Here is a 26,499-nt window from a genome sequence, read left to right as displayed (position 1 = left end):
CGTTTTTAAACAAATTGAAAAGTTATAACTTTCTCGGTCTCCAAACCATCAGTAATGCACCTTACATGTTAATCATTTGGAGGCATTGTTACTTTTCTAGTTAGAGTTTTGACCGTGTGGTAACTTTCACTAATAGCTGATCCTTGTCTGTCACAGGTCCTGTATTTATTGGTTGTCTCCATAGCAGGATTTAGAAGTAACAGGGGGGAAAAGCCTGAACAGTCAGGTTGTATTACATACAAGGGCGGCTCAACCCATTACGCAAAGTAAGCATTTGCAGTATAGTTGATTTTGCCCAGGGGCGCTCTTGGGGGAAAATAGACCTTGACATATGCGAGTTGTAGTTACTGGGATGTATAGTTCATCTACAATCAAATAGCATTCTGAACTCCCCCAATGATCGAACTGAACCAAATATGGCACACAGAACTCCCACAACGAACAGAAAATATATATCAGTGATTGGGGGGGGGGGGGGGGGCAAAATACTATTTGCTTACCATTGAAAATTACCTAGGGCTGCCTCTGATTACATACCTCAGATGGCAGACAAGTTCTGAATAACAACATATTTGACTGAAAATACCCTTTAGATGTTAACTGTATAAAGAATTTAGAATGGGATTTGGATACTTTCCCATGTGAATGCTGCTGTGTCTCAACACATTGATGTGCAACACGTCTACACTAAGATCCAGTAAAGGCTCTGACAGAGTATAAATCTGGATTAGCAAAACTGTAATGTATTCTAGGGTTACATTGTGGTGGATCTTCATTCCTGAGATCTATGAAAACTAATCCTTTTATCTGTAGAAACTACGAACTGCAAATCCATATTTTCTCCTCTGAATCCAACAGCCACAGTACTGGCTAACCAAGGAAGAGTTGAGTGAATTTGACTTACATCTCATAGGCAGAGCATTCAACATATTTGCTTCTGGACCATTACATCCTACCAAAGAAACCCACAGTTGGTAAAATACATGGAACTTTGATTTAGAGTGGATACATGACCAGAAAACCTGCACCTTGGAGTTGTGTGGTGCTGTTACCTTCTTGTTTTGTCATCTATCTTTTCTCTCTTGTTATTCCACCAGCTATGATGAAACTATCACACAAAGGGAGTTCTCCAAAGGGACCCACTCTCTTGCTCTATTTGGGAATTTCATACAGATCAAGTAATCAGAAACCATAAACCCTATTCTCAAGGTGAGTGATTGTCCCTTGGAAACAGTATGGACATTTCAGAGATTAGGACGTAAGTGATTATTCTCCATTTGTAGTAGGCTATAATTCTCCATTTATAATAGGCTGTTGTGATCCCATCGGGTCCGGGTGCTTTGCGAAACTTTGTTCTTGTTATTGTATTAGAGATTCTAAGGTACCCTCACCTGTGCACTTGGTGAAAGCCACAGTTTGAGAAGATGTACAGCTTTCCAAAATAAAATATGCATTGATCTCATTGTCATATTTGTATTAGAGATTCTAAGGTACCCTCACCTATAAGCTGAGGGAAGGTGTAATACTATATGTATATACACACAGCATGTATGTATGTGTGTTTATTTACATACATATAGTATTAACCAAGCAAAATGGTTCATCCTGTTCTCTAAGGCAAGAGCCTTTTCCAAAACTGAAAGAAGCACTTGTTCTCTCCACTCTTTCAGTGTTTCTTTGAGGGGAGACATCAAATAATCTCCATTGCCATTTTCCCTCCCAGGCATTCAAAGAGTCCAGAAACTGTACTGAAGCAGGGAGAATGAAAATATGACAATGAGATCAATGCATATTTTATTTTGGAAAGCTGTACATCTTCTCAAATTGTGGCTTTCACCAAGTGCACAGGTTTTAGTGTGTTAACAACAACAAAATATTGAAGTACTTTTTAAATTCCTGCAAGTGTTAGCAAATGGTCAGGAACTCCAAATTTGAAACACACAGTCAGACTTTGCCATTACATGTCTCCTTATTATTTTTTTCTGAGGTTTATCATCCTAAGAAAATTAGGAAGTGCTGTAAACAAATGGAAAAACAGCAATTTTTAAAGAGGTCAGTCAACATTGCATCTGTTTTCAGTGATGGGTTAAATATATACATTGGACCCCCAGTATCCACCAGAGTTTGGTTCAAGCCCCCGCCCAATGGATAGGTGCTCAAGTCCTATTATTTTTAATGATGGAGTAGAATGATAAACCAAATATAAGATAGCAAACAACTCACATGAAAACCAGAGAGAGTTTGAGGGTCTTTGAAATGGCAAAAGGTTAGGCTACACAGACAAAACCAAGATGTACATTTTGGAATTTTTGTCCCCAAATATTTTTGATCCATGGTTGAATCCATGGATGTAAAACCTGTGGCTATGGAGGGGCAGCTGTATATTGTAAATGCAACCTTAGGTGTTTTACAGCTAGTAATAATGGGTAATTTACCTAAGACATCTTAGAGCAGTGGTTCTCAACCTGTGGGTCCCCAAGTGTTTTGGCCTACAACTCCCAGAAATCCCAGCCAGTTTACTAGCTGTTAGGATTTCTGGGAGTTGAATGCCAAAACATATGGGGACCCACAAGTTGAGAACCACTGTCTTAGAGTGTCTGCTGCAGTACAAATATTAAAACACATATGCCTTCTGAACATAATATCCACAACACTGATTTATCAGGAAAGAAACTATTACCGAATCCTAGAGTTGGAAGAGACCACAAGGGCTATTCATGTCATGTCCAATCCTTTACCATGAAGGAATAAACAATGATATGTTTTCCTTGTTCCATAGGTTAATGGTCAATATGATTGGTTTCTGTCTGCTCTTAATGCTGACTTGTGCTCCAGGTCTGAGCAGTTATGAAACACAAAAGGCGGTGCCCAACCAACCTCAATAAAAGTCCATAAAGCCCCAGCTAGATGAGACCAGTGTTCGCACTGTGCCAAAAGAGAAGGACATTTGACAACCTGCACCATGGAATGGGCTACTACACTCATTTCTCTCCTTGTTTTCTTTATTTCTTGCCATCTGCTCATATCATCTAAGAGGAAACAATTGCACAAGGGGAGACTTCCTCCAGGACCAACTCCCCTGCCCCTGATTGGGAATTTCCTGCAGATCAAGTCAAGTGAAACCTTAAAATCTCTTATCAAGGTATGGACCATTTTTGGACTCTTTCGGACCTCTTATGGAGAAAAAAGACTGTTATGTTTAATGATCAGAAAGGATTAGTTGTGGAAAGAAGTGTGCCTGAAACATTGGAAACTATCTTTATCTTCTTTATCTTTTTCTTTTCTTTCTTTGTCTTTCTTCTTTCTTTGTATCTTCTATTACATAGTTATAATCTGTAACAAAGAACTGAGAAAAACGTCTTTCCAAGGTGAACCTTAAATTTGCATACTTTTCTATATATTCTTGCATATATATCTCTGGACAAGATGTTCTCTTTCCTTCCCTCTGTCTTGTAGTTTGTTGTTTATGGTAAGACTCACATCTACGCTAAAGTACATCAGACACCACAAATGCTATTCTTTGTCTGGATTCGTTTCTCGGATATGTAGTGTGATTCTCCATTAATTGCTATGGTTCCACTCTGTGAAACCTGGAATTTGTAGTTTGGTGAGGGACTTAGAATTATTTGCTAGAGTTCTCTAGTGATAATGATTTAATTCACATGGCGCAATGCTAAGGGATCCTGGGGGCTTGAGTTTTACAAGGTCTTTTGCCTCCTCTGACCATGAGTGTTGGTGTCTCACTAAACTACAACTCCCATGACTCCATAATATTGAACCATTGCAGTTAAAGTAGTGTCAAACTGGATCAATTCTACAGTGTAGATGACCACATATATGGGAAAGAATGCTAGAGAACTCTTAGGCCGATTCTACACTGTCATATAAAATCCAGATTTATCTACATTAACTGAATGATATTGCAGTGTAGATTCATATAATCCAGTTCAAAGCAGATAATTTGGATTATCTGCTTTGATAACATGGATTATATCACAGTGCCAAAGGATCCTTAGAATGTGTCTGTACTGCAGAACTCATACACCGTTTCAACTGGGATGGCTCAAGCATGTGGAACCAAATGTTCATCCCATCGGATCACTACTCTGATCAAGTGCTTGTTTTCAACTAAAATCGAGAATCTGCATTAAGATTCACCATATGTTGAAAGGTGCTTCTTGACCGCAAATGATGAAGTCATCTCTCTCAAAGGACACCATTACAAAATGTTTGCCTATCAAAAAGGTTGTGCTAGATGTGAAAGATTGATTTCCCCTACAGCTACGTGAAACATATGGCCCTGTTTTCACCGTCTATTTTGGGACACGTCCAGTTCTGGTCTTATGTGGACACCAAGCTGTGAAGGAGGCCCTCATAGACAAGGCAGAAGAGTTCAGTGGAAGGACTACTGTGCCTTCATTGGAGCCTAGCTTCCAAGGATATGGTGAGGCATCAAAACTACATTTACAATAATGGTCCCATTCTTGTGCCATGTCATTTATTTATTGCAGAAGGCTTTCATGTCTGGAATCACTGGGTTGTTGTAGGTTTTTCAAGCTATATAACCATGTTCTAGAAGCATTCTCTCCTGACGTTTCACTTGCATCTATGGCAAGCATATTCTGAGGTTGTGAGGTCTGTTGGAAACAGGGAAAATAGGTTTTATATATGTGTGGAATATCCAAGGTGGGAGAAAGAAACCTTGTCTGTTGGAGCTAGGTGTGAATTTTTCAATTGGCCACCTTGATTAGCATTTCATGGTCTGACAGTTTTTAGGTGTGTCCTGTTACTGCCTGGGCAGTAATCTTTTGCTGTCTGTATGGTTCAGATATGTGGATGACACCTTCAGCATTTGGAGCCATGGAGAAGCAGACTAAACAGGTTCCTGGACCACCTTAACAGCATCCACCCAAACATCCAATTCACCATGGAAAAAGAAAATGAAGGAAAACTGCATTTTCTAGATGTCCTAGTCATCCACAAACCAGATCAACAATTGGGTCACACAGTCTATAGAAAACCTACACACACAAATAGATACCTACATAAAAACATCAGCCATCACCCAAGTAAAAAAAGAAGCATAATTAAAGGCCAGCAGACTGTGCAAAAAGAATCTGTGAACCCCACCTTCTTCAAGATGAACTGAACTACCTAAACTGGGCTTTACAGGCCAATGGAGACTCCACCTCAGACATCAGAAGTGGTGCAAGGCCAAGAACAAGCCATGATAGTAAGGACAAAGATCCACCCAGAGGAAAAGTGTTCTTACCATTCATCAAGAGAACCACTGACTGCATAAGGAAGCTGCTGAGAAAACACAACCTGCAAACAATCTACAGGCCCACTAAGAAAATCCAACCAATGCTACATTCAGCAAAGGACAAGAGGGATCCTCTTACTTCTGCAGGAATCTACCGTATACCATGCAGCTGTGGACAAGTTTACATAGGGACCACCAAATGCAGCATTGCCCAGGCACAAATCAAGGAACATGAAAGGCACTGCAGACTACTTCAACCAGAGAAATCAGCCATAGTAGAGCACCTGATGAACCAACCTGGACACAGCATATTATTTGAGAACAGAGAAATGCTGGACCACTTTAACAACCACCATGTCAGACTACACAGAGAAGCCACTGAAATCCATAAGCATATGGAAAATTTCAACAAAAAGGAGGAAAGCACGAAACTGAACAAAATCTGGCTATCAGTATTAAAAAAACTCTCAAATTATAACAGTAAAACAACGCTCAAACACTCAAACACAGGGGAACTCCAGAAGGGAAACAATCAGGCACAGCTAATCACCTCTCAACAAAAGATTCCCCCAGGCAGTAACAGGGCACACCTAAAAACTGTCAGGCCATCAAATGCTAATTTGATGTGGCCAATTGAAACATTCACACCTAGTTCCAACAGACAAGAGTTCTTTCTCCCACCCTGGACATTCATCAGCACTGCCTCCGGAAAATCCAGCAAATCTCTTGGGAAGACAAGTGGACAAATATCAGCATGCTGGAAGAAGCAAAGACCACCAACATTGAAGTGATGGTCCTCTACCATCAACTCTGCTGGACTGGCCAAGTTGTCCACATGCCTGATCACTGTCTCCCAAAGCAGTTGCTTTACTCCGAACTCAAGAATGGAAAACAAAATGTTGGTGGACAGTAAAAGATATTTAAAGATGGGTTCAAAGCCAACCTTTAAAACTCTGGCATAGACACTGAGAACTGGGAAGCACTGGCCCTTGAGCACTCCAGCTGGAGGTCAGCTGTGACCAGCAGTGCTGTAGAATTTGATGAGGCATGAATGGAGGGCAGAAGAGAGAAATGTGCCAAGAGGAAGGCGTGTCAAGCCAACCCCGACCGGGACCGCCTTCTGTCTGGAAAACAATGTCCTCACTGCAGGAGAAGATACAGATCAAGAATAGGCTCCACAGTCACCTCCGGACCCACCAGTACACTGATCTTGGAAGACTATCCTACTCGGACAACAAGGGATTGCCTAAGTAAGTAAGTAAATAAGTAAGTAAGTAAGTAAGTAATATAAACCCCATTTTCCTAATTTCCAACAGACCTCACAACCTCTGAGGATGTTTGCCATAGATGCAGGTGGAATGTCAGGAGGAAATGCTTGTAGAACATGGCCACATATAGCCTGAAAAACCTACAATAACCCATGTCATTTATCTCTTGTTGCCTTTAGGAGTGGCTTTTTCCAATGGAGCACGTTGGAAGGAACTGCGCCAGTTCTCCCTCACTGTCTTGAGGAGTTTCGGAATGGGGAAAAAGTCTATTGAAGAGCGAATCCAAGAGGAGGCCCAATTCCTGCTGGAGGAATTTCGGAAGACAAAGGGTAAGAGACGTGCCAAAGAGAGCTTGGACTCATTCTGTTCAGTGAAAGGACTGTAATCCTCACTCAAGCACAAAGTACCACAACCAAGCCTTGTAGTGAAGGGAGGAGGGTTAGGGGTTGAAACCATCCTCGAAATTGGAGTGGAAAGGCACAAGCAATTTCACTCATTAACTTTGTCATCACATACTGAGGTCTACATTTTATTGCATGCCTCATGTTAGGAGTTAAATGTTGGCCTCATGATAGGCAGGATATGCATTTCCTGTGGATAAGAAGAGGTTCAGCAGATGGTTCAGCAGATTTCCCTGGTTAGCTTACTCATTTCATCTACAAGGTGCACTTTGTAAATAATGTGTGTTTGGAGGAGAAATTAGGGGTAAAGGTGGTCATCAGAAGCTTAGTGCATTGGTTGTTAAACCATTTGTGTGATGGAAAAATGCAATAGAAATTTTCAATGGACACAAAAAAAAGTACCAACAGAACAACTTGTGCTTGGCTGAAAACCTCTTGCTAATAGTGGAAAACATCCTGATGTAACCCATCATCACGATAAAGGAAAGCAGAAGAAAGCAGAAGAAAACAGAAATAAATTTCTGGCAATTATGGAATCTATTGTCCTTCAGAACCTTTACACAAAGATGGTAATTTCATGGTTCATTGAGATCTCTTGCCAGATCAGGAGAAAATTACCTGAAAAGTCATTTTGAAACTGCAGCTATGAATGCCCAATATACTAGTCTTCAAATACAGAATGAATAGGCATCTGTGGTGACAAGATAGTTCAAAATCGAAAATTGCAATGCAATTTGGCAGATGTAACTTTGGACGTGAGTAGCTCAGAACAGTTATTGTTCTCGGTAAGGTATGTTGTTGTCAAAGTTGCAGGAATCAGAGAAGACTTTAAAGTCTTTGAGAAGATCAGTGATATGATGGGTGGAGGACTTGCAGGCATTATTTTGAAAACACTGGGGAAAAATGGGCTGAGCCTGCATTATTTGTGTTGATAGAGTTATGATGGAGCTGCTAATATGAGTGGTCATATTAGTGGTGAACAGGCAATTATATCACAGAAGTATCCAAAACTAAGAAACATCAAGACTGGTTTGATGAAAATGACATAGAGATCCAACAGTTAATTCATAAGAAAAGGAAAGTCATCAAAAGATGGCAGAGAGACACCAACTGCACTGCTAAGAAAAAAAAATCTATGCTAGTGCAAAAGCTGAGGTCCAAAGAAAGACCAGAGAACTCCCAAAGTGACCCATTCAAGGTGGAATCAGGTGTCAAACAGGGATGTGCTATTGCCCCAACCTTATTTTTCATCTTCAACTCTATGATAATTCATCTTGCTGATGGGAAGTTTCCCACTGGAGTGGAAATCATCTATTGGACAGATGGCAAGCTGTTTAACCTCAGTAGTCTGAAAGCCAAAACCAAGGTCACAACAACATCTGTTACAGAACTCCAATATGACAATGACAATGTAATCTGTGTGCATTCAGAAGAAGACCTACAAGCCACTCTAAACACCTTTGCAGAAACTTGACCATCAAAACCAAAGTGCTCTTCTAGCAGTCACCAGCCAATCCCTCTGTAATGCCAGAAATACAGCTTAATGGTGCAACATTAGAAAATGTCAACCATTTCTGTTACCTTGGCAGCCACCTCTCCACCAAAGTCAACATTGACACTGAAATACAACATCTCCTGTGCTCTGTGAGTGCAGCAATGTTCCCAATGAAGCAGAGAGTGTTTGAGGACCAGGATATCCATAGGGAGACCAAGGTGCTTGTTTATAAAACTATTGTCCTTCCAACCCTGTTTTATGCCTGTGAAACGTGAACTGTCTACAGACGTCACACTCAACTCCTGGAATGATTTCCTCAGCACTGCCTCTGAAAAATCCTACAGATCTCTTGGGAAGACATGTGGACAAATGTCAGTGTGCTGGAAGAAGCAAAGGCCACCAGCACTGAAGCGATGCTACGCTGGACTGGCCACATTGTCCGAATGCCTGATCACCAAAGCAGTTACTCTACCCCCAACTCAAGAATGGAAAATGTAATGATTGGGGACAGGAAAAGATATTTAAAGATGGGTTCAAAGCCAACATTAAAAAACTGTGGTATACACACAGAGAATTGGGAAGCCCTGGTCCTTGAGCATTCCAGCTGGAGGTCAGCTGTGACCCGCAGTGCTGTGGAATTTGAAGAGGCACGGATGGAGGGCAAAAGGGACAAATGAGCCAAGAAGAAGGCACATCAAGCCAACCCTGACCGGGACCGCCTTCCACCTGGAAACTGATGCTTTCACTGGAGGAGAACATGCGGGTCAAGTATAGGGATCCACAGTCACCTTTGTACCCTCTGCCAGGACACTGCACTTAGAGGATGATATTACTTGGACAACAAGGGATTGCCTAAGTAAGTAGGTATGTGAAAGAACTTCAGGAGATCTTTAACACAACAAGATCAATGGTTGAATCTATGGGTGGAGACGTTAGGATTCCTCGCGTATGTTCAAAGCAGACTTGTCAAAGCATGAAAAGTCATTTTCTATGCTGAAACATTTGAAAACATACATAAGAAACACAATGGGTCAATGAAGACTGACTGGACTTGCACTCTTGGGTGTCTGCTGAAGTCTATCGATGGAGCCTGATTTCTGCCAAAGTGTATTGACAAAGTTTTCAAATATTACCTACAGACAATGTAGTATTTTTTTGTAACCACTAAATTACCAATTAAGAATCCTTTTCAGGTGTTTAAAGGACTTGAAACATTGTAACTAAAATACAAATTTGATTTAATTAAGTCTATACAAAATATAGAATGAATAATATAATTTAAATTATTTTGGGTTATGGACCTAGTCTTCATGATTCGCTAAAAAAAATGTTGCAACTCTCTCTCCCAAAATTTATCTCTAGCTATGGGCCTGATTACAGCTTTCATTGCATGTTAATTAGTGGACACAGGGTGCATTTGGTCCTGTTCTTTGCACCAGAAAGACCTGCTGTGAACTGATTCTTCATCCATTCTCTTTTCTGTGCAGAAAATCCTTTTGATCCTACCTTCTTCCTCGGCTGTGCATTCTCCAACATCATTTGCTCTATTGTTTTTGGGAACCGCTTTGACTATGAGGACAAAGAATTCCAGGCCCTCGTAGTGATGTTACATAAATTCTTCTGGAAAATGAGCACTTCCTGGGCACAGGTACTCTTTCTGCCAGGGGCGGCTCAACGCATTACACAAAGTAACCCTTTGGAGTACAGTTGATTTTGCCCAGGGGCGCTCTTGAGGCGCTCTTGGGGGAAAATAGACCTTGGCATATGTAGTTACTGGGATGTATAGTTCACCTACAATCAAAGAGCATTCTGAACTCCACCAATGATGGAATTGGACCAAATATGACAAACAGAACTCCTACGATGAAAACAGAAAATATAGTGATTGGTTGTGGGGGGGAGGGGGGGCACCAAAATACTGTTTGCTTACCGTTGAAAATTACCTAGGGCCGCCTCTTCCTTCTGCAGTAATGCTAAGGTTAAATAATAACAAAACCATTTGTCTTCATCACTCCCCTGAGGTTTTCCTCTTCCTTTCCCACATATCTAGATGTTCAGCTCACATGTCCAACCACAAATCCTCATGCTCTTGTGATCCCATCACCAATCCAGCTGCTCTTCCTCTTCTTTTGCTTTCCATGAAGATAATCTTTCTCTCTTTCCACATGAGTGTTCTCTCCCTTTCCCCTATTTTCTCCTCCTACACCTCACCCACAATATTTTTCTTTCTTCATTTTCTGTCTTCACCTAAGTACTCATTTAGGTTTTTTTTTCTTTTTTCGTTTTGCCAAAGCCTTCTTAGGCTCCCTTAGTGAAGATCTCATAATTCTTGGTGAGGGAAGCCAAGTCAGCTTGTTTTCACTTCCACGATTTTGACCTTTTCGGAAAATAAAGGAGTCAGCCTTGATTCCAGCTTCCCCTTTCCTGGTTAGGAACACTTTCCATCTATTGATTGATGATTATACTGTAGCCAACAGTAAATTTTATTTAAAATATAAAACACGTGGTTTTCTTTGCTCATATGTGTCATATTTAGGTTTCTCAATTCTATCGTCTTGAAGTAACATTTTTCTTTGACTCACAGACACAGTGATAGAACGTTTCTTTCACTTTCTATCCTGATCTCACTGTTCCTGCTGTATCTGTTGTCCCCAAGTCTCTATTTTCCACCAAAATGATCAAAGTTTTGAAAGCCAAGCACTATTAGAAGCCGATTAGGGAGTTGAGTACATTTAGACAGGAGAAATGAAGGCTGAGCAGGGATATGGTGAGCCATGTTTAAATATTGAGGAGGGAACAAGCTTGTTTTCTCATGCTGTAGAGACCAGTACAAAGAGCAGTGGCTTCAACAGACAGGGGGAAAATCCATTTAAACATTAGGAAAAAAAATCCTGACAGTAAAATCCGTTCAGCAGTGGAATATTCCACCTCAGAATGTGGTGGAGTCTCCTTCTCTGGAAAGTTTTAAGCAGAGGCTGGATGATCACCTGTCAGGAGTGCTTTCATTGCATGTTCTTGCATGGCAGGGAGTTGGACTGGATGGTCCTTGGGGTCTCTTCCCACTTGATGATTCTATGATTTTACATCAAGCCTTTGCTCCTATTATATCTGTTATGCTGTGATATAAAAATTTAAAAAAACCTACAAATCATGGCTTCCAAGCCTTTCTTCATATTTTTTTGAATTTTTATTTTCCTATCCCAGGTTCTTTGCTCCCACGCTTTGGCTTTTCCATGTCTAGGGACCTCATCATACACATGAGCCCTCCCCACATCTTGTTTCCTTTCACCGGCAATCACCATCACATGGGGGAATGGGACAAGGCACCCCCGCTCCTCTCTCCATCAGACTGGAGAAGGGTGGCAATACGTGTTGCCCTTTGACCCATCAGGTTGGAAAAGGGGAGAAAACACAACTTACTTTGCGTCAAGTGTAATAAGATGGAGCGTTTGCAAATAATCTTTGAGGTCACAATAACGCAGTTACTAATCATCATTTTTTTTTTAATTTTTCAAATCAAATCATTTATTTCGGTCATTGACCAGCACAGGAAATAGTCACATTTTCATACAAACTTGGTATGTTTGGTACATTAAAAATATAAATATAACGACTGAAGCACAATATGGGTGAGGGAGCAGAAGTGAAGGGGAAACAGGGTAAAAACATACAATGCCCAGATCCATCACCAAATTGTAGATTCAGAGAAGAAGATTACTGGACACACAGTTAACTTTTGGGACTAGTCATTCCCTGACAGATTTTGTATGCTGCTGCACAGAATTTTGCAACATTGTAGGTTGTCGCTGAATTAATATCTGCAAGTAGCATGGAGATATAAAATTGTCCTGAATGGCCTGGGTGCTTGTATAACAGAGGTAAGATAAGCCTGGCACGGATATCCCTGTAGAACGGGCACTGAAGGAGCACATGTTCTATTGTTTCTACATGACCCGAGTCACAGGGGCAGAGTCTCTCTGGGAAAGGGGTCTTCCGGTAGCAGCCTTCGAGTACAGCTGATGGGAGAGCGTGGCATCGAGCCAGGGTGAAAGCCCTTCGATGAATGGGAACCTCTAAGTTTGTTAAATATGCCATAGGGGAGGCAAGGTATCTGCTGTCTTCATTGATAAGGAAGGTTGGAACCGAGGCCAGATCTAGTTGTCGCTCTGTGTCTGTGATACGTTGTTTAATAAGTGCTTTGGCTTGATTGTAATCCATAGTGAGTAGTAGACCTGGAGAAATGAGGAGATTTTTGATGCTACCGCCTGCTTCCATGTGGACTGGAAGTCATCCTTCATGGTTAGTGGGGCAAGACCAAAGGGTGCACGGGATAGTCTGAGCCAGAGGTTGAGTATGGCCACCCACACCCTGGCCTCCACTCTCATAAAGCCCGTCTCTATTCGCAGGGTGGCATTAGAAACGCATTTAGGTACCTGCAAGGCCGATCTCAGAAACTTGGACTGAACCAGCTCTAATGGGGCAAAACTGGGGAAGGGGCCCAGCTGAGCACCATACAGGAGTTGGGCTAATGACTTGGCTTCAAACAGCTTGAGCGCTGCCGGTGTGAAGTGGCCCCCTCTTGTCCTGAGATATTTAAGAATGACAATTGAGCTCCCCTGCGCGGTGTTGGTTACTTGATCCCCATGAGCTCTTCTGCTACCATTAGATTGGAAAACTACACCTAGATATTTGAAGGATGTAACTTGTTCAATTTTATGGCCATCTATGCTCCAAGAGTAAGTCCTGGGCCTATTAGCGAAAGCCATGATTTTGGTTTTATTGTAATTAAGTTGGAGCTGATCTGTGTTGCAATGTTGTATTAATGCTCTCAGAGCTCTTTTGAGCCCAATGGGTGTTCTAGAGAGTACAGCAGCATCATCTGCATAAAGCAGGATGGAGATGTGTCTTCCCGCCAGCTTTGGGGGGTGGAAGTCCATATTTTGAAGCTGGTCCACTATGGAGTTTATATAAAAGTTGAACAGCAAAGGGGCCAGGACGCAGCCTTGCTTGACATCCTTGTCTGTTTCAACAGCCTCAGTGAGGTGGCCCTGTGGGTTGCATCTTACTTTGAGTGTGGTCTTTTCGTGAAGTTGGCGTATTAGGTATAATAGACGGCGGTCAATTGTAGAACTCTCCAGTTTTTCCCAAAGTTTAACTCGCGAGATGGAATCAAATGCTGCTTTAAAGTCAACCAATCTTAGAGTTTCCATCGGAGATGTTTAGCATATAGCTTGCTGATAGTGTTAAGGAGGCTGATTGGTTGATAGTTCGCAGGATCATCCTTTTTCCCTTTCTTTTTGTAGATGGGAACAATGATTGCAAGACCCCAATCCTTGGGGATTTGGCCATGGTTGTCAATACATCTAAAAAGTGAGGCTAGGATGGGGGTAACCCAGTTACTAAACTTAAGAGGCTCACATAGTTTTCAGGATAAATGGGATATATTTGCTCCATCCTATTCAGAACTAAATTGAGTTATTAGATGGTCCCTTTATTACTAGCAGCAGAAATCCTGTTGATGCTTAGATGGAATACAACAACTATCAGTTCAGCATGGTTTCTCTCCTTGTGCAGTTCTATGACATCTATGCCAACTACTTGAATTACATTCCGGGAATCTACAGTAACATCTATGATGCCATGGACATGAAGTTCTTCATTGCCAAGAGAATCAAGAAGAACCAAGAGACCTTGGACCTTAATTTCCCACGTGACTATATTGATTGCTTCCTCATCCGGATGGAAAAGGTACCTTGTTGGCGCATGAAGGTAGCAGGGTTCTGCATTAACTGTTAGTAATCTTTCTCACTTAGGGAAATGTGATAAGAAACCTTTAATCTATCCTACTTGCTTCCTCCTGGTGGAATAGAGCAGGGGTCCTCAAACTTTTTAAACAGAGGGCCAGGTGACCGTCCCTCAAACTGTTGGAGGGCCGGATTATAATTTGACTGGTTTGAAGGTGCTTAAGATTCCACAACGTCAGCCAGGTGAGCTGGATATGAAGAATGAATCTTAAGAGTACAAACTTAAGAATTGGTGAAGAAAGATGACTTAACTGAGGGCTTTTGGAGCTAAGCCTTTTCTCACCTCCATCTGCTGAGATGTTTGATGGTAGAATGAAAGGAAAGCCCTGCCCTCTTCCCCAGGGAGGGGAGGAGCCAAACAATTAAGCAGGGGAGGCAATTCAACAGATGCAAACAACATTGATAGAAAACAGTAGATAGCCAAACAATTCAACTGTACATTCACATACAAGTGGGGCCTGACGCGCCATCACATTATTTGTAGTGCAAAAAACACTTTAAAATAATACAATAATTAAAATGTAGAACAATTTCAACAAATATAAATTTATTAGTATTTCAATGGGAAGTGTGGGCCTGCCTTTGGCTGATGCGATAGGATTGTTGTTGTTGTTGTTGTTGTTGTTGTGTGCTTTCAAGTCCTTTCAGACTTAGGTTGACCCTGAGCGAGGACTGGAGGGCCGTATCCGGCCCCTGGGCCTTAGTTTGAGGACCCCTGGCGTAGAGTGTTAAACCACTGAGCTGCTTAACTTGCTGACCGAAGGGTTGGTGGTTTGAATTCAGGGAGCGGTCTGAGCTCCCACTATTGGGGCAGCTTCTGTCGACCTAGCAGTTCAAAAACATGCAAATGGCACTAGATCAATAGGCATTGCTTCTGCAGAAAGATAATGGAGCTCCATGAAGTCATGCTGGCCACATGACCTTGGAGGTGTCTATGAACAACCCCGGCTCTTCAGCTTAGAAATGGAGATGAGCACCACCCCCAAGAGTCGGACACAACTAGACTTAATGTCAGGGAAAACCTTTACCTTTACTTGCTTCCAATCAGAAATGGAATTGTCTCATGATGTTTTATTCTTTCCTACTTTCAGGAAAAAGACAATCCAGGCAGTGAATTTATTATCAAGAACTTGGAGCACAGCATTCTTAGTCTGATCCGTGGTGGATCAGAGTCGGGCAGTTCCACCCTGACATATGGCTTCCTGCTTCTGATGAAATATCCTGAAGTGCAAGGTGTTGTTGTTGTCATTGCTGATTATGCTAATATCATTAACTAATATCAGTTAGCTCAAATTGGCAGGTTGAGTTTGACAGATTTGATCAATATGTTCTCGCTAGGAATCTTTAATATTTCCTGGGAAATTCTATGGTCAAATTCTATGGTCAAATTTCACTTCCCCATAATCATTTGAGAGTGTTCCGCCCCCCGTATCAATTTCTTCGGCGTCTATATATTTAGTCATTAGTGGCTTGAAAATGTTTAGGAAAAAGAAAACCTTGATTTAGCTGCATATCAAGCCTTACACGGATGTAAACCCCGTTATTTTTATTATTATTTTTAACATTTTATCCAGCACATGTGGCCCGCACATTGTCACTGTGATTGTTTATTATAATGTTATATTATTAATGTATTCATATGTTTTTATGTAATTATGATGTTGTTGCTTGTTGCTTATGTTTTTGGTTTTATCTTGCTGTAATATGTTTTTTGGGCTTAGCCTCATGTAAGCTGCCCCAAGTCCCTGATGGGGAGATGGTGACGGGGTATAAGTAAAGATGATGATGATGATGATGATGATTATTATTATTATTAAAAACTTTTATATCCCAATCTTCTCTACCTCCGTAGAGGGACTCAGACCAGCTAACAGCAAGGATTCAATGCTAGTAGTACAATCTAAAATCAAAACACTCTAACAGTCTAAATTAAAATATATAGAGAGTAAAATACATATAAGCCAATTCACCAAGATAAAATCATGTCCAATTCAATCTGCGTCTTGTGGTCCATACTTTAGTCAATTGCCAGTCTCAGCCATCATTCTGGGAATGCCTTGTTAGATAGCCATGATTTTACTAGCTTCCTGAAGGTCAGGAGGGAGAGAGTTACATAGCTGTAGGGGCCACCACAGAGAAGGCCGTGTCTCTCATTCCCACCAGACGCGACTGCAAAAGTGGTGGGACTGAGAGCAGGGCCCCTCCAGAAGATCTTAGAAACCTTGATGATTCATAGGGGAGGTTATATCCTGCCATTTCACTGATCCTCAGGTTCTTTGCAGTGTTGCTTGGCTTTTTATACATGAAATGCCATTTTACTACAGCACTGTCTATAGTAGAAGCTCAGCATCCAAATGTCCTGTAAAAAACTTTGGCAAATTCTGAGAGCCCATTGGACTTAATAATGTTTGAAGACTACAAGCAGGGGCGGCTCAACCATCACACAAAGTAAGCATTTGCAGTACAGTTGATTTTTCCCAGGGGCGCTTTTGAGGCGCTCTCGGGGGAAAATAGACCTTGACATATGCGAGTTGTAGTTACGGGAATGTATAGTTCACCTACAATCAAAGAGCATTCCGAACTCCACCAATGATGGTATTGAACCAAATATGGCACACAGATCTCCCACGACGAACAGAAAATATATATCAGTGATTGCTAGGGGGGGGGGGGGGGGGGCGCCAAAATACTGTTTGCTTACCATTGAAAATTACCTAGGACCGCCTCTGACTACAAGATTACTAGTTCGTGATTTCAGAAATAAGTGGAAAGGAGAGAGATGACTGAAGAAGTGCAAGGTATGATAAAAACTAGTTATGGTGCTCTCTTTATAAGAGGAAGGCGCAATCAAGCCATGCAGGTTGTTGCTTGGGATGAGATGTCAGTCTTCCTGCAACAAATAGTATGGGATTTCATGTTGCTGTTTAGCGTAATTGGAAGTAGAATCTCAGTTCCCTTTTGAGAGTCAGAAACCGAAGGCGTTAATTATCCTCATATCTTTAACAGCAAAAGTGCATGAGGAAATTGATCGAGTGATTGGCCGTAATCGTTTCCCAAACACTGAAGATCGGCGGCAGATGCCGTATACAGATGCTGTGATCCACGAAGTGCAGAGATGCAGTGATATCTTTCCTATGGGCGCGGCCCACATGGTCACTCGTGACACTGAATTCAGAGGATATCATATCCCTAAGGTACAGTAGCGAGGCAACAAGAATATGAGTAATTGAAGTTATTCATGGGACATTCCACTGTGATTCAATCCCACCTACAGTTGCCAGACTGTAGAAGAGTCAAGATGGCGTAAGTCCAATTTCTGCTACCATTATCCACTTCTTAAAATACTGGAAAGGTGGAAATTCTGTTATAATGGTGCAACAACAACCCAACTATTTTGTGTTCCAGTGGCCCCTGATAACTATATCTATGCTAGGGAGGAAACAGAAGGGAAGCATTCTTATCTGAATGCACTTTAGTCCCACCTTGACATATTGGTGCAACAGGTTAAACCGCTGAGCTGCTGAACTTGCTGACCAAAAGGCTGGTGGCTCGAATCCAAGGACTGGGGTGAGCTCCTGCTGTTAGGACCAGCAGTTTGAAACCTAGCAGTTTGAAAACATGCAAATATGAGTAGATCAATAGGTACTGCTTCTGCAGGAAGGTCATAGTGCTCCATACAGTCATGCTTGTCACATGTTTACGGACAATGCCAGCTCTTGGGCTTAGATATGGAGATGAGCACCAACCCCTGGAGTCGGAAATAATTAGACTTAATGTCAGGGGAAACATTTACCTTTACTGACATATTGAGTTCTTGAAGCTACATTCCACTTGAAAAACAATTCCAAATTTTTGGAGGTTAAGGTCACAGGTTCTATGTGATACAACTACGAAGAGACTCTTTGGTAGATTTTAGAAGAAAGATTAATAGATTCCATAATTCCATAATGGGTTCATTTACACAGCAGAACTGATGTGGTTTGATAGCAATCAATGCAATGGGATCATGGAATTTGCAGATTTATAACTGGTGTGAAACTCCATTGTTTTTGTTCTGTTCATGCATCCATTACGGAATTATGACCATGAATTTAAGGCTGGATCTACACTGTTTTGAACTCAATTATATGAGTCTACACTGCCATATAATTGAGTTGAAAGCAGATAATCTGGATTTTATACGGTGGTGTAGATGGGGCTTAAGAAACAAGCAAAGAAGACAAATAAACACAGGTAAATAAAACCGTTCTCCATTCATCTCGCGGACTACCTAATTGAGTCTCATGAACCACCAGGGGTTGCCACAACCACAGCTTAGTGCAGTGGTTCTCAATCTTTCTAACACCGGGACCCCTAAATACAGTTGCCCTGACCCTTTAATACAGTTCCTCATGTTGTGGTGACCCCCAACCATAAAATTATTTTTGTTGCTCCTTTATAACTGTAATTTTGCTACTGTTACAAATCGTAATGTAAATATCTGATATGAAGGATGTGTTTTCATTGTTACAAATTCAACATAATTAAAGCATCATGATTAATCAGAAAAAATATGTTTGGGGGAGTATGGAAAACAGATGATGGGATTTGCAGTACCTTCAACCGATTCAGCACTGACTTCCACAGACCACTGAGACCTCCACACAGAACTCTCATGTCAAACAAAAAATACTGGAGGGGTTTGGGAGGAATTGACAGTGATTTAGGGGTGATGTAGTTCACCTACATCTGGAGAACATTGTTAACCCAAACAACTATGGATCTGGACCAAATGTGGCACAAATACTCAATATGCCCAAATTTGAGCACTAGTGGAGTTTAGGGAAAATAGACCCTGACATTTGGGAGTTGTAGTTGCTTGGACGTATAGTTCACCTGCCATCAAAGAGCATTCAGAACTTCATCAACAATTGAATTGAACTAAACTTGGCATACAGGATTCCTGTGACCAACAGAAAATACTGGAGACATTTGGGGAAAATAGACCCTGACAATTGGGAGTTGTAGTTGCCTCACGCGGAGGACCTCTTGCATGCCTCGCTCCCTCGTCGGATGGTGAGAGCACGAGGCAGGCGAGGAGGGCTTTGCACAAGGCCAGGCCTCACGCGAAGGAGCCCACGCCTGGCCTGCACCCTTGGGGTGAGGCCAGTGGAGGCAGCCTCGCAACCCCTCTGAAATGGCCAGGCGACCTCCCTGGGGGTTGCGACCCCCAGATAGAGAACCGCTGGCTTAGTGCCTTGCAGATGCTCAACTTGAATCTGAACAGTTCTGATCTTATCTCATTTTTGGTAGAACAGTTAGTTTGCTTCTTACTCATCTGTTACTGTTTTTTCTCTCTCAAAAGAGATTGTACCCTGAAGCATCAAACAAGTTGAAGTGCAAAGCCTCATTCCAATAAACCCAAGTTTTCCGCAATCTTTACATCAAAAGAATGTTGTGCAAGATACTTGTTCTGGAACTGCATTTTTGTCTTTCTGAGCTCATACCTCTTTTCTTTTCCAGGGGATGGCAGTCTACCCATTACTCAGCACTGTCTTGCATGACCCTACAATGTTTAAAAGCCCCAATGCTTTCAACCCAGAGAACTTCTTGGATGAGAATGGACGCTTCAAGAAGAATGATGCCTTTGTGCCTTTCTCCGCAGGTAGAACTCTCCAGAAACACCAATGAGGAGAAGAATCACTTTCACATTTTGTTAGTTTATTAGCTTGATATCCCATGCTTGCTTTTGGAGCTTGCTACAGTGGTCTCCTTATTCTCCCACAGCAAACATGAAAATTATGAAGGGATTAAGAACTTTGTCATGTACTCTCTGGATTTCATTTCATAATTGTATAACCTTTGTTGCCCACTTCTTCCTCCTCCAAGGGTTCCCGGTCTTGTTTGAATAGTAAAGGGTCATTTTTCTGAAGATATCTTGTTAAAAAGTCAATTTTTGCTATTTCAGTTATTTTTACTATCAATTCTTCCATGTTTGTTGTTTCTTCTAGCCTCCTCATCTACACATACACAATTCTTGCTGCCTTTGTCATCAAAATGGCACTAATAGAAATTTCAAATTATTAACTATTGCTATGCTGGGGAGGAAAGAGAAGGGAAGCATTCTTATCTGAATGCAGTTTAGCCCTACTTTGACATATTCACTTCTCAAAGCCACAGTCCACTTAAAAAGCAAATATAAATTTATGGAGGTAAAGGTCACAGCTAAAATTACTAATTGCTTTTTTCAAACCCAAAATGATTGAAGAAACATATCCCTACTTGCAAGTAGCTCTAGAAATCAAAATCTATAACATCAAGCTCGACACATTTAGAAATTATTTTGGCTGACTTTAGATTTAGAGACACCAAACTTAGGTTTCCCTAAATGAACAATGGGCCATCCAAAATACCATAGAAAGGTGGCTGAAATGGTTATTCGAAATGGTTGAGATCAACTGCAAACCCATAGCAAGTTGGATAGAAAGGAAATCTTTTCTGAGTAGATATAAAACAATGAGATGGCTGGTTGGAGGGGCAACATCATACTAAGCCAGATATGATATGGACATGACAAGGGATTTGAGGTGAAATAACTTTTTTGGTTGCATCTTAGGAGGCATCTGATTGCAGATAGCTAAATGTGTCTGTCCTTACCTCCTGAGAAATTCTCATATTTTTATTTCAGGGAAACGGAACTGCTTGGGTGAGGCCTTGGCCCGCATGGAGCTTTTCCTCTTCTTCACCACCATCCTGCAGAATTTCCATTTCAAGTCCCTTGTGCCCCCTGAAGATATTGACCTCACTTTTCAAGAAAGTGGCCTTTCCAACATCCCACCCTTTTACCAGCTCTGCGCCATCCCACGCTAACCCTGAGGTCCCTTTCTCCCTCAGCCTGGGACTCTTGCAGAAGCTGCATTGACAGACTCCACAAGAAAGAAGGGGACTTTCTCTGTTTTCTCGCTCTCAGAAAGAGGGCTGATTTTTGGTATAAAGAAATATATATGGTTTCTGGATTTTACCTCCTTTTTAGGTCTTCTTGTCCTGAGGTAATATAATAATAATAATAATAATAATAATAATAATAATAATCTTTATTATATTGTATTCCCAGTATATTAGATAAAAAATTAAGAAAGAAGAATATAGATAGAATTGGAGATTGGATAAAAGCAAACATGAGGAAGGAAACTATATTGAGAATTTAGAGATATTAGACTCTCATAGAATAAAAGAAGCGGATTGAGTACAATTATGGGATCAAAGATATTTAAAGAACGTATCGATACGTGTTAAAGAAAATTATTACAAATTGGTTTGGAAATGGTACTTAACACCAGTAAAGATTGCAAATATTAATAGGAATTCCACAAAAAATTGTTGGAGAGGTTTCCAGGAGGTGGGTACATATATACAAATGTGGTGGCAATGTAAATATGTAAATTAATTTTGAGGGAAGGTATTTGGAGAGATAGAAGCTATAATGGATATAAAGATAGGGAAAAGTGCAAGTATTGTATATAATGTTAAGAAATTAAAAAAAACAGAGAAAGATGCAATAGATAACATGTTAACTGCAGCAAGATTATTGATAGGTAAAATAGACATATCAATTGAAGAATTGTATAAAGAATTATGGAAAATAGCAATAAATGATAAATTGACATGTAGGTTAAGAGTCAGGAAAGGGGTATGGAAGGAAAATGATTTTGGTAAAGTTTTGGGAAAATTTATTGAGAATGGCTTAAAAGAAGTAGGTGGGAACACAGAGGTGGGGGGAAAAAGTATACAAGATATATATACACTTTGGTTGATGTAATAAATTGAGAATGGAATATAAGATTATTGAAGGTATTGATGTATTCTAAGAAAACAAAAAAAAATTGTAAATATTGTATTTCCAGCTGGGTAACAAGGATTCTTTTCTAGCATTCCTTCTATTTTCTGAAGAATCACAAGATGGTGATGACTCTTAATTTAATTATGTCTATTTATTGCTTATTAAGTATTTAAGTTGCCTTGAAATTATCCAATTTGAAATTTAGAATTTGTGAGAACAGTTATAAGTTCATAACCACTTTGATTCTGGAGTTAGGCAGTCTAGTTAGCCCTCTGTACCCATGGATTCAACCATCCACAACTTGAAAATTAAAGAAATTCCAAAAAGTAAATCTGGATTTGATTGTTTTATGTAAGGGATATCATTTTATTACACCAATGAATGCAATGGGGGTTTAGCACCCATAGAGTGTGATATCCACAAGGGGGTCCTTAACCAAAACCCAGCTGATACCATCTCCCAGCCCAGTGTTTCAAGTCCCCATTCTTCTGACAGCAGCACACTGATTGTTCCACTTTCTCCCATGAGCACTCCCTAGTGTTATACCTACATGCAAGGTTCGTGTCACTGTTCCTCCTCAGAAAGTTAGGTCTTATTGGATACAAAATTTAATCCAACTGTTGTGTTATGCCAAGTCCTGGTTAAACAAAGATCTCCCTAGCAACTGAAGAGTCAAAGAAAGTCCCAATATAGTAAGGAAACAGTCCCAAATGCTTTTTAGGTTGGTAGCTTTAGCATACACACACACACACACACACACAAGCCATTGAGAGCAAGAGAAAGCCCAAATTCTGAGTTCAAGTTGCGCAGTCACCCCAAAAGTTGCGCAGTCACCCCAAAAGAATTTTAGAGTTTATTCAGAAATGAGCTTAATTTATTTAATGCTTAGAAGTCTGTTTGGGTGAAGGTTTTGGCCGCATGGAGCTTTTCCTCTTCTTCACCACCATCCTGCAGAATTTCCAATTCAAGTCCCTGATGCTCCCTGAAGATATTGACCTCACTCCTCTGATGACTGGTTTTGCCAACAACCCACCCTTTTATCAGCTCTGCGCCATCTCACACTGACTTTGAAGTTGCTTTCCCCCACACATGGAACATGATTGTTCTGAAAGGAACTGCTTGTCACCTACTTTTGGGGTGGTATGGGAGGTACAGCCCAGCCTCAGACTCAAATCACTAGTACTTCTACATTACAAATTGCAATTTTTTTGGGGCACCATTCCACCAGTGAATAAGTTACCAGCCCTATACTTTGGAGTAATTTCTTATTTAGGTGACTACAACCTTACTTTTGTCAGAGAATGTTGTCTTTGGATTCTGTCCTTAGAAGCCAACTCAGGTCTTGCTGCAGGAAAAGGTGACATATAAAATAAGTAGATAAGGCAGTAAGCACACAAATATATAAATATTGTGTCACATTTTCAGTTTTGTATAAAATGTAAGGTGTTCCTTTTTAAAGTCCTCTGATCCTCTGATCCAGTTTACATGTTACTCATTTAGGGTGGGGGTGGTGATGTTTCTTTACCAATTGGGTTTTGACCTTCATTGATTTTTTTTTTTGCAGTTTAATAAACCTGTTCCATGTTTTTAACGATAGAACCAATTATGAAATGATATATATAACTGAGGAACAAAAAGCATATTAGATAATGTAATCAACTTGTCTTAGTCCCTGCCATGTATGTAAAATGCCCTGGGTAGTCACTTTCAACTAATCCATGTATTATTATGAAATTCAATCTATAAGCAAGGAGCCTTAAACAGGCTCCCACAAAGTTTACACCATTGTTTTTACTATGCCTTGATGGGCTTTGCAAACCACAACATATCTCTCTAAAAAGCCCAGTTTTGTCCTATATTTGAATAACAGCGTTAGTCTCATTTGGGCCCGTCCAAGCATTCAGGCCCCCAACCAATAGTATCCATGAGCTGAGGAATCCCAAAGTGAGAGACAAGATATGCTTATCCAGCCAAGTTTGTAGCCAAGACAGGGGTGGGGGTGGCAAAGGTTTACGGATTCAAACCACCACTGAAAATTTTCAGATTGAAAAAAAAAACCTGGTTTACTCCTGAATATTAACTGGTCAATCAAATCCCAGTGCTAATTCTAGAAGAAGCAAAAATTAAGAGTCCCTTCAGAATTACAAGCACTATCTCAACCAAATTTTGACAATTTATTCACCCTATCATTACCTACCTTTCCACCAATTTATTACTTTGCAATAGCATCAAAAGCTGACACAATGGAAGTTACCAAGTTTTGATGCTGTAGATGTTTAACCAATATTTTTGATGTGAAGAAGACATAGTCCACCGTGACTGACACCTATCTAAGAAACCTGCAATGCTGCAATCTAACGCAAAAAGTGTTGAGCTGTGTACCATGAGAGGAGGATATTAGCAGCATTTGTATGGTGTAACAAGAAGCCAAGTAAAGTTGAGCTGGGCCTTGGATCTTCATTCCTACAATCCAAAAAACTAAGTCTCTAATCTGCAGAAACAATAAACAGCGAATCCATATCTCCTAAGGACCCAGTAATCACAGCACTGATTAAAGAGGGAGAAAGCTGAGCAAATTTGATTTCTATCTCACAGGCAGAGCAGTCAATATTTTTTGCTTCTGCATTATTACACCCTTCTTTCTTGTTATCTACCTTTCCTTTCATGTCATCCTATCAGCTGTGAAGAAACTATCACACTAGGGGAGGCTCTTTCTGTGTCCCACTTTCCTGCCATTGATACACTTTCATTTCAGTCCTATCCTCCCATCTGGAAGATCATTGTTCCCAAAGGAACTGGGTGCTCATCTGCTCTGAGAGTGGCATGGGATATATTCCTTAGCCCTCAGCCTCAAATGACCAGCACTACGACATTACAAATTGCCATTTCTTTTAGGTACCATGCCACCATAATATAAGGTACCACCCCCATGCCTGGGAGAAAATTGTTAAGGGCGTGATGGCTAACGTAAGAAATTACTTTTGTTGCTGAAGTTTATCTTTGGTTATTAACCTTGGAAGCCATTGTAGATCCTTCTATAGGAAAAGATGGCATATGAAATAAGTAAGTACAGTAAGTAAATAAATAATTGTTATACCACATCGGGGTTTTTTAAAGTGAAAATATATAACTTTCTCAGTCTCCAAACCATCAGTAATGCACCTTACATGTTAATCATTTGGAGGCATTGTTACTTTACTAGTTAGAGTTTTGACTGACTGGTAACTTTCACTAATAGCTGATCCTTGTCTGTCACAGGTCCTGTATTTATTGGTTGTCTGCATAGCGGGATTTATAAGTAACAGGGGGGAAAACCCAGAACAGTCAGGTCGTATTACATACAAGGGCGGCTCAACCCATTATGCAATGTAAGCATTTGCAGTATAGTTGATTTTGCCCAGGGGCGCTCTTGGGAAAAAATAGACCTTGGCATATGCGAGTTGTAGTTACTGGGATGTATAGTTCACCTACAATCAAAGAGCATCCTGAACTCCACCAATGATGGAGTTGAACCAAATATGGCACACAGAGCTCCCATGATGAACAGAAAATATATATCAGTGATTGGTGGTGGTGGGGGGGGGGGGGCAAAATACTGTTTGCTTACCGCTGAAAATTACCTAGGGCTGCCTCTGATTACATACCTCAGATGCAGACGAGTTCTGAATAACATATTTGACTGAAAATACCCTTTAGGTGTTAACTATATAAACAATTTAGAATGGGATTTGGATACTTTCCCATGTGAATGCTGGTGTGTCTCAACACATTGATGTGCAACAAGTCTACACTAAGATCCAGTAAAGGCTCTGACAGAGTATAAATCTGGATTAGCAGAACTGTAATGTATTCTAGGGTTACATTGTGGTGGATCTTCATTCCTGAGATCCATGAAAGCTAATCCTTTTATCTGTAGAAACTACATATCTTCTCCTCTGAACCCAACAGCCACAGTACTGGCTAACCAAGGAAGAGTTGAGTGAATTGACTTACATCTCATAGGCAGAGCATTCAACATATTTGCTTCTGGACCATTACATCCTACCAAAGAAATCCACAGTTGGTAAAATACATGGAACTTTGATTTAGAGTGGATACATGACCAGAAAACCTGCACCTTGGAGTTGTGTGGTGCTGTTACCTTCTTGTTTTGTCATCTACCTTTTCTCTCTTGTTATTCCACCAGCTATGATGAAACTATCACACAAGGGGAGTTCTCCAAAGGGACCCACTCTCCTGCTCTATTTGGGAATTTCATACAGATCAAGTAATCAGAAACCATAAACTCTCTTCTCAAAGTGAGTGATTGTCCCTTGGAAACAGTATGGACATTTCAGAGATTAGGACGTAAGTGATTATGTTCCATTTGTAATAGGCTATAATTCTCCATTTATAATAGGCTGTTGTGATACCATCGGGTCTGGGTGCTTTGCCAAACGTTGTTCTTGT

The 26,499-nt window shown here is 40.7% G+C and overlaps 1 protein-coding gene across 1 annotated transcript; it reads left to right on the top strand.

The window, feature by feature from the left end:
• Nucleotides 1-2,962: 2,962 nt before the first annotated feature.
• LOC137095467 (cytochrome P450 2G1-like) lies at nucleotides 2,963-21,080 on the top strand. Its single transcript, XM_067462171.1, has 9 exons — nucleotides 2,963-3,142; nucleotides 4,282-4,444; nucleotides 6,711-6,860; nucleotides 9,915-10,075; nucleotides 14,002-14,175; nucleotides 15,323-15,464; nucleotides 17,238-17,425; nucleotides 19,734-19,875; nucleotides 20,899-21,080. Exons 1-9 carry the CDS (start codon nucleotides 2,963-2,965, stop codon nucleotides 21,078-21,080), a joined length of 1,482 nt encoding a protein of 493 aa, XP_067318272.1.
• Nucleotides 21,081-26,499: the final 5,419 nt, after the last annotated feature.

The sequence above is a fragment of the Anolis sagrei genome, chromosome Y, assembly GCF_037176765.1.
Source record: "Anolis sagrei isolate rAnoSag1 chromosome Y, rAnoSag1.mat, whole genome shotgun sequence".
Classification (NCBI taxonomy): Eukaryota; Metazoa; Chordata; class Lepidosauria; order Squamata; family Dactyloidae; genus Anolis; species Anolis sagrei.
This window is presented reverse-complemented; position numbering and strand designations above follow the sequence as displayed.

What these genes read in the sequence shown, in the direction of transcription:
- LOC137095467 (XM_067462171.1), top strand. Translation starts at nt 2,963, where the DNA reads ATGGAATGGGCTACTACACTCATTTCTCTCCTTGTTTTCTTTATTTCT. An exon ending in TCCTCATCCGGATGGAAAAG is followed by an intron (nt 14,176 to 15,322) that starts GTACCTTGTTGG and finishes TCCTACTTTCAG; the next exon opens with GAAAAAGACAATCCAGGCAG. An exon ending in GAAATATCCTGAAGTGCAAG is followed by an intron (nt 15,465 to 17,237) that starts GTGTTGTTGTTG and finishes TATCTTTAACAG; the next exon opens with CAAAAGTGCATGAGGAAATT.